General features: G+C 47.8%; 1 protein-coding gene across 5 annotated transcripts in view; it reads right to left on the reverse strand.

The window, feature by feature from the left end:
• SHROOM2 (shroom family member 2) overlaps positions 1-13,315 on the reverse strand; it is a 134,974-nt gene that overhangs the window by 35,170 nt on the left and 86,489 nt on the right. For 3 of the 5 annotated variants that reach the window (XM_036092676.2, XM_036092678.2, XM_036092677.2), the window contains exon 5: positions 12,966-13,063. In XM_036092676.2, coding sequence (XP_035948569.2) covers positions 12,966-13,063 — 98 coding nt within the window. Of the gene's footprint in view, positions 1-12; positions 205-12,173; positions 12,302-12,965; positions 13,064-13,315 lie in introns of those variants that run through there. The other 2 variants (XM_036092682.2, XM_036092683.2) reach the window with 2 other exon arrangements.

Raw genomic sequence — 13,315 nt, forward strand, 5'->3', positions numbered from 1 at the left:
GGAGGCTCTTACCGGCTCCCTGCTCCCTGCGTCTGCTCCCTGCTCCCTGCTCGCTGCCGTCTGCGCGGTGGGCCGTGAACACAGCGGTGCGCTTCCTCCAGGGACCGGCAGCCGCGCTCTGCCGCAGCCCCCCGCTCTAGCTGCCTCCAGCACGGAGGAGTCTCAAAGCCATGCTCAGCACAGCTGGCCTGTCTGTGCCTGCTGCCTCGGGAAGGACAAGTTCACGCAGGCTCTATCAACTCTAACCTCCGGGACTCCAACAACTCCTCCTGACCTCAGGGGGAACATTCCCAAGGCTTCGAAGCTTAGACCCCCAAAGACTTGCCCTTTTTAAAACCCCAAAAGGCTTGGGTGTCTTCCTCCTTATAATTTAAAAGGGGGAAACACAGGAAAGCCCACTGAACATATTTTACTCAGCTTTATCTATTTAGCTATGCTAACCACATAGTATGTGTGATACACAGTTCAACTCAACCATTACAAAATCAGATGGAACAACGAAAGAAAAAAATCCCACCGAATAGCCTAATTTATATCTATCTGTATTCCATCTGTACTCTTGGGTTTATTACACACTCATTAGGAACGTAATCCAGCAAACAACTAACAAAGTATTTCCGGAAGTTTTACTGTGTGCAAAGCATTCAGTGAGGAAGACAAAGAAGTCACAGGCTGACTGTGACTTACCAGCCTGTCATTTCACAATGATCCGTATTTAAAGTCCCTGCCCTCCACCTCCCTTCCTAAAGCAGCCCAAGACCTCAGTGCCACTCCCATACAGAAAGCACCCTCCTTCCTAACAGCCCCTTCCCATACCGAGAGCCCCAAGCCCTCCCCGGTCTTGTGCTTACCCTTTAGAATTGGTTTTCTCTTTTCAACTGCTTCTGTCAACCCCTTCTGAATTCACGATTTCCGAGTCTTGCTCATTTAACCAAGTAACACATGCTACTCTGCAGTATGTCCCAGATTACTGCTCTATTTGTAAGAGTGACTTTTCCCTTTTTTCCACACCTGCTTGATCTTAAGCACTGTGCCTATGCATTAATGTTATATCCAGTCAGCGTTTAAATAAGTTTGCAAGGAAGGTTGCTATGGATATCTCATCATCCAGGGACATGAGGTTATTAACTTAGGTGACCTGAAGCAATCACACTGAAAAGGAGCATGAGAATTTGAACCTGTGTCTTCAACCCCAAAGCTTACATTCTTCCTACGACTTCTCATCTCCACCCATTGTTTTACCAAGGACACGATCCTATTCCTAAGAGAGGGTAACCATCTGCCCCAGGCCATGTCCATGACCTTAACACTCAGTGCAGGGTGCACGGCCATCCACATAACACCTATCTAGTAAGAATCTGGTAGCTGATTAGATATTTTGCCATACTCACTGCTCAAAAGGTATGTTCCTAATATTTACAAACTGAGTAACTCAAAATGCATTATAAGAATATGATTTTAGGGACACCTGGGTGGCTCAGTCGGTTAAGCGTCTGCCTTCGGCTCAGGTCATGATCCCAGAGTCCTGGGATTGAGTTCCGCATTGGATTTCTCCCTCTCCCTCTGCCTGCAGCTCCCCCTGCTTGTGCTCTCTCTCTCTCTGACAAATACATGAAAAAATTTTTTAAAATCTTAGAAAAAAAAAAAGGAATATGGTTTTAGGGGCGCCTGGCTGGCTCAGTCAGTAGAGCATGCGACTCTTGATCTTGCGGTTCTGAGTTCAAGTCCCACATTGGCTGTAGAGATTATTTAAAAATAAAATCTTCAAAAAAATTACAATTTTAAATAAAAACTTCATTTTAGAATGCTCTTAGATTTAGAGAAAAAATACGACAATAAGAGAGTTCTGGTATCTCCAATACCTGGTCTCCCCGACAGTTAACATCTTACGTTAGTATAGTAACATTTGTTATAATTAATGAGCCAATCTGGGGACATTAATATTAACTGAAGCCCACACTTGATTCAGATTCCTTTTTTACTTAATGTCCTTTTTCTGTTCTGTCCAGGGTACATTACCTTTAGTTGTCACGTCTCCTTGGATTCCCCTAAGTAACAGCTTCCCAGAACTTCCTCCTTCTTGATGCCCTTGACAATTTTGAGGAGTACAGTTCAGGCATTTTGTAGAATGTCTCTCAACTGGGATTTGTCTGATGTTTTTGTCATGATTATGGTTATGGATTTTGCAGAAGATCACAAAGGTTTTTAAAAAGTGCCATTCTCATAGGATCTCAAGGGTCATGCTGTCAATACAACTAATCTCCGTGCGTCACCTGGCAGGGGTTAGCGTATGTCAGTTTCTCCATCATAAGCTCCTTCTCTCCCTCCACCTTGCCATCCTGCCCTCTTTGGAAGGAGGTTACCCATATACAGCCCGTATTTAAGGAGCCAGGAGTTCTGCTCCACCTCCTGGAAGGCAGAAGATCTACATAGATTATCTGGAATTTTTCTGTCTTTTCTCTCTCCACTTATTTATTCAATCACTTACGTATATCAGTATGGGCTCAGGAATATTTACTTTATATACTGGGTTACAATCTAACACTCCTTTATTTCATTGTTTCAATTGTTCCAACTCTGGTCATAGGAAGCTCTTTAAGTTGGCTCCTGTGTCCCTTTGACATATCCTTATTGTTATTGGGCTTGTTTGGTTTAGTTCTTCCTTACTTTTTGGCACTACAAGATGTTCCAGGCTCATTCTGTGTATTCCCTGCCCCGGCCTAAACCCAGCCACTCCCTGCCAGGAGCACTGGTTGCTTTGATTACAGAAGGGTACTGGAAAACAAGATCTTCATGCTGGTTGTGCTTGAGGACTTTTTAAAGAATGCCCTCAATGAATTATTTCCAAAGAGAAAGCACTTTTATAACACTAGGATTTATAATTTGGGTTTTCATACATCCATGTTTACTACAGCGAGGCATAATTACCAGGGTGTCTAGGACACTCACGTCTTTTCATAGCTTGTGCTATGTTAATGCTTGTGAGATTTTTACATTATGAATACTTGTAATAAAATGCATACGTATCCCTGTCTTTGACACGGAACATTTGTGCGCTTGAAGAATTCCACAAATAGAAAGGGAACAGAACAAGACAAGCACCCTAGCACCTACATTCCAGAAGAACTCTTCCCCCTAGCCTCTCGGGCAGTCTTGGTGAAGCCTTAAGCCCTTCCTGAGTCACTTCACCTAACGTGGCATGCCAGTCTTTAGGGTCTGGGGGTGCCCTCCCTACCCATCGCCATCACTGCAAGGCAGAACATCACAAAGGAGCCCATGATTAGAGCATCCTGCACTCACCTCTACTTCCACGCTGTGAAGGAGCCAGGGCCACCTCTATTTGGGTGGACAATGTAAACTCTTGAAGTTCAAAAAAGACAAGTAAAATGAAGACAAGAGAAATGGATCTCATTCTTGCAAGAGAATCATAAAAAAAGTCTCTCTGAAATGTCTAGACAGACTGCCAGCCAGGTCCCACATTCCCATCCCTGAAAGTACACTCACGCACAGCCATCCCTTGACCGAACCCAAGGGCTGGCAAGTTTTCCCGGAGCACAGCTACACATACTCCCATTCGTACTGTTCATGGCTGCCTCCATGCTACAAGAGTTGAGTCATCACAACATGAACAGACTGTCCCCCGAAGCCAAGAATATTCACTGTCTGACCCTTTATAAACTTTGTCGACCTCAGAGCTGCTGCCGCATTGCTCACACTTGAGTAATGCACAGACTCATCTTAAATTGACTTTTTTTCTTGTGGCATTCCAGTGTTGACAGATTTTTAAAAATTGGTAAGGTCTACATGCCATAAAATTTACTCTATGAAAGTATACAATTCAGTAGTTTTTGGTATATTCACAGAGTTATGCAACCATCAGTACTATCTAATTCCAGAATATTTTCATCACCCCCAAAAGAAACTCCATACCTACTCTAGCAAGTCATTCCCATTCCCCCCAACCCTTAATTCCTGGCAAATGAATCTACTTTCTGTCTCTATAGATTCTGCCTACATATGGAAACACGCAGTGTATGGCTTTTTTACTGAATTGTGAAATACGTCTAAATATAAAACATTTTATTTTCTTTATTTTCATAGCTCTTAGGCTAGGAAATACAAAACAAATTTACAATTATATGAGAACAAAACCATAAAGCAAATGTTTAATGAGACAAATGACGGGACTTTGCTGGGAATGAGCTGTTTCTCCTGTGGTCCCAGATCTCAGCTACTACGGTTTCCCAGATGTCACAGAAGGACTCACTTGACCCATCACTTTTGACAGACAGAACACAGAGCTCTGAGGGCCTGGCACCTGGCTGTCTTTTCCCTCGTCTAGAGACAGAGCTTGGTTTGCATGAGAATGTGGACAGACTCTTTCCTCCCAGCCAGGGACAGTTATTTTATTAGCACTGGCAATGAGACACTTCCACACATACCAGGTGTGGTTGTGCACACCATGCAGAATATCCTGTTATGAACTTAAGGGTTAATATGGAAACAAAGAAAATTACACTCACAAGGAGAACATGCATATTCCCAAGGATATGCTCCAAACGCTGTTTGAGAAAACTTGAACTAGATATACTTTTCAGGCTACCACACTGTCACTATCCATGCTTGTCTTCCTCCTTCGCCTTTCTTTCCTCCGAATTCTGGTGGAGGTGGTGATGATTTCTGTATTGGGAGTGGGAGGAAAGAGGGCTGCTAGGGATGGGGGTGGGGGCACAGACATAAAAGCATGCTCCTGGCTCTGTGTTGTCTTCTACGAATTCTTGGAGGATGTGCAGGTTTAACACATACTTAGAAATATTTGGATGCACTTTAGATTGCTTAAGAGAAACAGGTGGCTTGCAGACCGGTTTTCTTTTTTTTTTTTTTTAATTTATTTATTTGACAGAGAGAGACACAGCGAGAGAGGGAACACAAGCAGCGGGAGTGGGAGAGGGAGAAGCAGGCTTCCTGCTGAGCAGGGAGCCCGATGCGGGACTCAATCCCAGGACCCTGGGACCATGACCTGAGCCAAAGGCAGACGCTTAACGACTGAGCCACCCAGGTGCCCCCGATTTTCTTTTTTTTAATTCAGATGTGTGGACCGTCAGCAAATTTATGAGTTAAACTGATTTGAGACTAGCTGCAAGAATCTGACAACCACTTAACATACTGAGTCTGTAGGAAATGAATTCTGATATCCAAGTATCCATCTCACATCCAACTGATGGCAATTATATTTGAATAAGACATACTCTTCTTGCAGAAAGTGGATCACTTCAAGTTATCTTTCAAGGTAAAGAAAGTAAACCCAGTTCAAGAGTGACTGCTCAGTGGGTAGGTGGTTTTCTTTTGGGGTGACAAAATATTCTGGAACTAGACAGTGGTGATGGCTGCATAACATGAATGTACTAAATGTCACTAAATGATACACATTCAAATAGTAAATTTTAGGTTATGGGAATCTTACATGTAAAAAAAAAGGCAAGTAATTTAGAGTGACCTCAGAGACAAAGACCAGCCACTGTGGCCCTATGTGGAGATATCTACAAGCCTGTGGGTCTGAAGGGGAAGGAGGTGGAACAGAGAACCAGATGGCTGTCCAGTCCTCACAGTCATCTTGTGAGGGAGCTCAGCATCGGTGGGCCTGACATTCCCGGGTGGTCTTCGGCACACACAATAATTTCAGAGTTCCAATAGAAAAATAAAAGGCCAACAAAGGAAAAAGAGCGAAGGAAAAACTTGCTGCAATTAAGCTGCCTTCCCCGGCCCCAAACAAAGGTGCCTCCTTTCCAAAGTTCCTAAAAACGAGTGCTACTGAAGGTGGCCTTGGGGGTAGGCAGCTGTAGAAGGAATGCATGGACTCAGCCACCTACTGCCTGTTCCCTGATGACCTTGCTTGCCCAAACCTTGTTCTTCTCTGTGAAGCAAGTTTTCAGTCTACCAGTATTCTAGAATGCCCACTCCTGCACGATGCTTAGTGATGTTACCATCCTACAAGAACACTATCATGCCCTCTCACAAGCTGCACCTTCTGCAAGGGAGGGAACTAAAAGCCAATGTTCACAGTTCACGGATGAGATGTACATATATTTCTTTTCTATTCTTTCCGAGATTTATTTATTTATTTGAAAGAGAGAGAGAAAGAGCATAAGCAGGAGGGGCAGAGGGAGAGAGAATCTCAAGCGGACTCCACACTGAGCGTGAGCCCAGGGGGAGCTGGCTCTCACCACCCTGAAATCACGCCCTGAGCTGAAATCCAGAGTCGGAAGCTTAACCGACCCTTCCACTCAGGGACCCCGAGATGTGCGTATATTTCTAACATGGGTTAATCACTCAGGTCTGATTAAGACATTTGGCTTCATCCACTAATGTCAGGAAAGCCAACTTAATACAGACTCAGTCGAGGGCCACATTCGGCCGCAGTAGAACCAGGAACTGGAGACCTGACACTTCACAGCTTGGTTCTGGAGTCAAGAGGCGAAGCACCTTAACTAGACAATCAACCAGAAGAGCCTACAGAAGTTAAAAGGCAACAGAGATTATCTCCAAAGCAGGCAGAGCGGACTTCGCCAATGCCTTTGACAGTATGAACAGCGTTAACGTAAGGAGCATTTAAATCTGTATGGCCGTCTGAATGGGTGCTTCCCAGGCCATCTCAGCCCTCCAACACAGCCTAGGAGGGAGAAGCACGGCTGGAAAGACTGAGAGGAGATGAGACTCGGTGTGTTTAAATGGATTTCTGGAGAAAGGCAAAAACGCTGATGAGCACCTTTGTGCAAATTCAACCAAGGCCAGCCGACAAGGGCCTGAGCTCTGAAGAGAGCTGTCAAGTGGACAGGAGAGACAAAAGGGTAAAAGAGCAGATGGTTACTGCATCAGGACAGCCGCACAGGACTCTCCCTCTGGGAAGCGGAGGCCGTGGCCGGCCGGCTCCCTGGCCAGCAAGGGCGCAGGCGCAGCTCCCGACGGAGCTGCACGGTCGCCCCGGGGGCGCACCGGAAGTGACGTGAGCCCCGCAGTTCCGGCCGCTGGAAGGCGCAGGGTGCCTTCCGCCCGCAGCTCGCGGAAAGCTTCGCTCCCCCGCCCGGAACCCGGAACCCGGGAGCCGGGAGCCGGAACCCGGAACCCGGGACCCGGGACCCGGAACCCGGAACTCGGGTCTGCGGGTCCGTCTGCGTCTCCTTCCGTCCCCGCGGGCCTCCGCTCAGCACTGGGCGCAGGGAGTGCCGCCTGCCCTCCTTCGGCACGCCTCTTCCCCCAGTCCTGGCTCCGGCTCTCCCTCTCTTCCCCCCCCAGCCCCAAACCCTGTAACCCACACACGCTGGCCTCGCCACGCTTCCTTCCAAATAACGTGAAGTCCCCAGGCCAGACCAGCAAGGAAGCAAATGTGTGGTCGCGCTCCAGTCCCGACTCCGCGGCTCCCAAAGCCACGTGCGGGGAGGAACTGGAGTTACACCCCCCCAGCCCCCAGCCCCGGCAGCAATTTTCCTGCGGCGCCCTCTCTCCTTTCCAGGAGGGAGGACCGAGGCAAGTCCGCCAGCACAAAGACCACCGCCCAGAGAGGAAGCTACGCCCCTTGCTGGCTCTGCCCGATGCTGGCTCCGCCCTGGAAAACGGCCAAGCTGGGGTGTAGCCTCGTTATCCCAGCATGGGCTTCGTAATTTCCCAGCGGAGCAGTTCAGAATGGAAAGCTTCAATTGCCCCTTAGCTAATTGAGGGCCAGGAAAAGCAAATGTCTTCCCGAAAGCCACAAATGAGCAGTAGAGTTTGGCTGGGTAATCTCTCTCACTTTGAAATCTATTGTAAGAAGCTTGTCTAGGAACCGAGAAGTCAGTCTCTGTATTAACCTCTGTACGCCAAGCCACCTCTCAGGGAGAACGTACAGGAAGGTGACCCCCAGGTGGGTTTGGCTTGTTTATGAATTTTATATTGAAGCACATTTTCCCTAACGAGCTCGATTTCATACGGATTCAATTCTACAGCTGTTGTTGGGATTCAGAGTATATTCTCACTCTCGTCCTCCTCACTCATCTGTCCCAACAAGATACAAGCCTGCAGGTCAGCGCCAGCCCATTGGCAGCAGCTCCTAAAGGCGCGGGCGGAAATGGCTGCAAGGCAGCTAGGAGGATGGAACCTGCCAGCGCCCACAGCCACCGTGCTCCACTCCCAGATCTCGTCTCTCCCTTGGTCTCCAGAGCCTCCCCGAACACAGTACTCATTGAACTCTCAAATTTGAGAGCAATAATTGGCCACAGCACAACTTAGCTTTCTCGCAAGCTTTAAAACATGATACTGGAAAACAAGTCCACTACCAAATCTGTTTTGAGATGTTTATGTCTTGATTCTCAAAATTATGCCAGGATAGAAAGATAAGCCCATTTCAATTGCTATTGTGTAAACTAAAATTTTTTTTTTTTTAAGATTTTATTTATTTATTTATTTGAGAGAAAGAGAGAGAGACAGAGAAACAGCATGAGAGGGGAGAGGGTCCGAGGGAGAAGCAGGCTCCCCGCTGAGCCGGGAGCCCGATGTGGGACTCGATCCCAGGACTCCGGGATCACGACCTGAGCCGAAGGCAGTTGCTTAACCAACTGAGCCACCCAGGCGCCCCATGTAAACTAAAATCTTAAATAAAATTTCAGCACACTGAAAGTACCACTGGATCATTATTCATCATAACCAAGGACTGAAGCAAGGGCTGTTGGCAGGTACCCATCCATTCATCTACCAGTCCACCCTGTTTATCCATCTACCTACCCATCTATTTATCTACCCACCACCCACTCCTCTATCCATTCATCCACCCGACAACTGGTCCATCCATCTTTCAGTCACTGTGCTTACACAGGGTGCCTTCCCCAAGCTGAGCATGAACGCCCAATTGCCATTTGCTAGGTAGATGTCCTGAGGTAGGCTTGTGGTGTTCCAAGAACAGCCTTGTAATAAGCATCAAGGCCCTGAGGGAGAGACGAACTTGGCTTGTTCAAGGGATAGAAAGGTAGCAATAAGTCCCGAGCCTGGATGGGAAAAGAGAGTGACAAAGGATGCTCCACAAAAAAGGCGGCCACACAGGGCCTTGCAGGTCATGGTCAGGAGCTTGCACTTTATTCCAAGTGCAACCAGAAGCCATTGCATGGTTTGGGAATGGGGCCAGTTATTATTTAGTTTATACTCCGAGACCAGCAAGGAGGTAGCAGCCATGGCCCAGGCTGGAGATGATGAAAGCTTGGACAAAGGCGGCGAGAACTTGATCCCAGAGAGTCAAAGCAGAGCCCCTCAGAGAGCAATGTGCTGCACTGGGGAGGTGGGCTTTGGCTTGTGCAGCAAGGTGACCAGGGGAACTGACTCAGATCAGAGCCCCTGCAAGGGGGGTGCTGGAGCGGCAAAGACAGGATTTCCATCTCCATTCTGTTCAGAGGCACTAGCAGCCATCCAGGCAGGGAGACCAGCAGGCAGCATGGGCGTGGGTGCGTGAGAAGCAGGGAAGGGCCCTAGACACATCTCCCAGGTGAGCGTCAGAGTCACCCACCTCCTCTGGGGAGAATGCCTCCACACGGGCATACACTCGGAAGGTCAACTCTTAAAAGTGGCATCACTGAATCACAAGGTGCCTGCAACAGCAAGGCTTCATGTAACTGAACTCCAAGACACCCTTCGGAGAGGTTTTGCCGAATTCCTCTCTTCACCAGCCACACTCAAGGATGGCAGCCTCCCTCTCCCTTTTATTTTAAATGCTCCCACATCAGCTGTGGCTCCATCAGCTCGATGACGGGATATACTTCCTGAGAGCACTGAGGCAGCTGACAGCCTTGGCTACAAGGTATAAGGCAGAAAGGACATTTCTCCCAGGGTTATGGAGTCATTGTATACCCCAAAACTTGTAAGTTGAAGTCTGAACCCCCAGGACCTCAGAATGTGACTATTTGGAGATAGGGTTTTTAAAGAGGTAAGTAAGGTGAAATGAAGTCATCAGGGTGAATCCTAATCCAGTCTCAGTGGTGTTCTTACAAGAGACTGGGCAGAGACACACAAAGGGAAGACCACGTGGGGACACGGGGAGGAGGTGGCTAATGTGCAAGACGTGAAGAGAAGGCCTGGGAGAAACCAAACCCGCTGACCCCTTGATCTTGGGCTTGGGCTTCAAGACTGGGAAAATAAATTTCTATTGTCGATGTCACCCAGTCTGTGGTATTTGGTTAGGACAGCCCGAGCAAGCTGCTACATCCAGCTTATGAGGTACCCCAGTGAGTGGGGGAGAGCATTTGCAGGAAGCAGACTCCTGTCGGTCACAATGACTGAGCTCGGAGAGCTGGTGCAAAACCTCTGAGAACAGGAGAAACTAGGGGGTGAAGCCAGTCGGGGTGGGTAAAGGGGGCTGCTCGCCACAGGAAAAGCTAGACGTAAGCAAGTGCAATGAAATCTGCTCTCCTGGCTTTGGGTTTCTTTCAGCTCAAACACCACCTGTCTCCCCTATGACTCAGCCAGAAGTCTCCTCATCCTCTTTCCTCCAAGATTCTGAAGCACCACATTATTTCTTACAAAAATTCTAATTATGTGTCATCACTTCTATGGTAAGTACTGGTGTCTCTCCTTCCCACCTATACTGTCAGGTCCTTTGGGAGCAGAACCTTTGTCCTATATATCTTTCTATAGGATAGAATCTTGAACCTCACAAAAATGTTCTCAATGTGATTTGAATGAACAAGTAACTCTTATCTTGTTGCTATTATGTTGTCTCAACAGAATACAATGGAAAACATTCACTACCCCACACCAGTTATCAGATCCGTAATTCCTTTTTTTTTTTTAAGATTTTATTTTTAAGTAATCTCTATGTCTAACGTGGGGCTTGAACTCACAACCCCAAGATCAAGAGTCACACGCTCTACTGACTGAGCTGACTAGGTGCCCCAGTAATTCATATATTTTTTAAATTTTTTTTAATTTTTATTAATTTTATTAATTTTTATTAATTTTTTTAATTTTATTTATTTGTTTGACAGAGAGAGAGACAACGAGAGAGGGAACACAAGCAGGGGAATGGGAGAGGGAGAAGCAGGCTTCCTGCTGAGCAGGGAGCCCGATGCGGGGCTCGATCCCAGGACCCTGGGATCATGACCTGAGCCGAAGGCAGATGCTTAACGACCGAGCCATCCAGGCGCCCCTCATATTTTTTATACACATGTTTATATTGTTTTAAATTTATGCAAAACATTAGGCGTCTTTAAATCTTTGCATTTCAGGATTTTGGTTTTGGTGAGCAAAAAGACAGTACTTGACCTGAATTTTCATTTCTTTTATTCCCAGATTTAATGTTTTAAGTACACTATTTCTTACTGATACTTCAGAAAATAAACATTCTCTGAAAAAAGCTGAAAATGGCTTTTCCATGTTCCTGTTCTGGCATTTCGTGGAGTCTTGCCACTCTCTGAATGCTCACACAGTTCTGAAAATCGCCAGCTCTGCAGCTCAAAAGCAGAAGGCTCTGGAACTAATTTCTTCGGAGTGGTGGTGCAGTGTGCTATGATAAAGGAAGCCTGTGGTCCCTCCTGCTGTTCTTCTTGACCCTCTCACTATTGACAGTGCCATTTACGCCCCCTCCCCCCCCCCCACACAGCGTACATTATAACTATTTATTAGGACTCCGCTCACAGCAGACGGGCTAAGTCCCCTGCAGTGGAAGTGCCGTGCCTAGGGCAGGAGCGCAGCGAGCTCTGAGCACCCCCATGACGCAGCAGAGCCCGGGAGTGGGCTGCGAGAGAAGATTTCAGCTGGTGCCAGGCCGGGACTCACCCAGAGTCTCTCGGAGTAAAAGCTCTAATTGTGTTTCTCAGAAACGGCTGCATTCTTGTAGGTGTATTATTCATCGGCCGTTCCTTCTTAGCCAGGGATTCTTGGTTTCAGCCATGCAAACCGTGCATGGCAGGGACCTCCTACACAAAATGCCACTCTCGTCCCCTCAGAGCCACGTAAAGATTGGATTCTGTTGCATAAGGCTAACAGCCCTCAAGTTTTTAGCCCAATGAAATAAGACCCCATTACAGAAGGCCCTTAGAAGCAAACATTTAAATTGGTTATTTCTGAAACAGAACCTTATGAGGTTAAGTGTTTAAATCTAAATATCACACCGATCACCAGAGATTCTCAAAGCGACAGAAAAATCTGCATTCACTTACCCAACCGTGTACATTTATTTCCACGCTTCTATCAGCCCTTTTAAAATAAGGTGATACCACAGGTCCTACAATAGTCTATGCTTTTCTCTCCCTCCCTCCTCATGCATATCAAGGGCGAGATGACACTGTCTATCTGTCTACCTACCTACGTACTTAATCTAAATTCCATCCGCACTACAGCTAAACAGCTACACTGGCCCCATTCTAGAACGACGGCATATAGCACGGTAATATGCTGCTGCCATCCACGATTCTCTCACACGCTCCGATCCTCTTGAGGAGCCCACACAACTGATTTCTATTTTCATGCTCAAAATAAGCCCAATTTAGAAAGGCTGGCTGCATTCCTTCCTGACTGACAATCCTTCCAGGCAAGTCCGACGCGGAGACCATGCCCCAGCAGCCCAGCTGTGTACTCGGTCCCTTCATTCGAGCATTCTGGATAAAGCACTTCATTCAAGCACACGACACTGGACTTCCCATTTTCTCAACAGAAAGAACCTACTGTGCAGAAAACACAGCAGCCGGAAGCACGGAAACATGCCACGATGGCATTCGGAGGCGTCGCCGCCCTGGAGAGGGTGCTCCTGCCCGTGCTGCAGGCCCGCGGGCTCAGCTCAACGCGCACGGCGCCGTCTGCACCGGGCCACGCGGCTCGCTGCGTCCACTAACAGCCACTCTGGGTTTGGCAAAAAACAGACGCCCCATCACGTTCACCGAGCATTCACCCTCCATCAAGAAGGCCACCCCCGAGATGTCTTCTTAGCAACCCCCAATCCAAAATTCACCTACCTCGGGCGGGGATGTCCCTCCTCGGCCCAGACTGCGCAGGAAAGTTCTCTGTGCTCGCCAGGGTCCCCCACTTGCCGCTGGGGTTCGATGGCAGCTTCCTGCCAAGAGCGACACAGTGAGACACCAAGTCATCAAGCCGCCTTGTCTGAGACATCTATTATTACGAACCCCCTCATTGTGGGTTTGCCCTGCGGCCCGGACCACGGAGGCAATGATGCAGCCTGCTGTCTCGTCCTGACGCTCGGCCACGGGCCTGGCGAGCTCAGCTCTCCAAACCGGCCTACCAAACAAATGAACTAGACCGTAGGTCTGCTTCTGTTCCGGGCAGCTTAGCAGATGGCCAGTGAGGC

This window comes from Halichoerus grypus, chromosome X, assembly GCF_964656455.1.
Source record: "Halichoerus grypus chromosome X, mHalGry1.hap1.1, whole genome shotgun sequence".
In the NCBI taxonomy this organism is placed as follows: Eukaryota; Metazoa; Chordata; class Mammalia; order Carnivora; family Phocidae; genus Halichoerus; species Halichoerus grypus.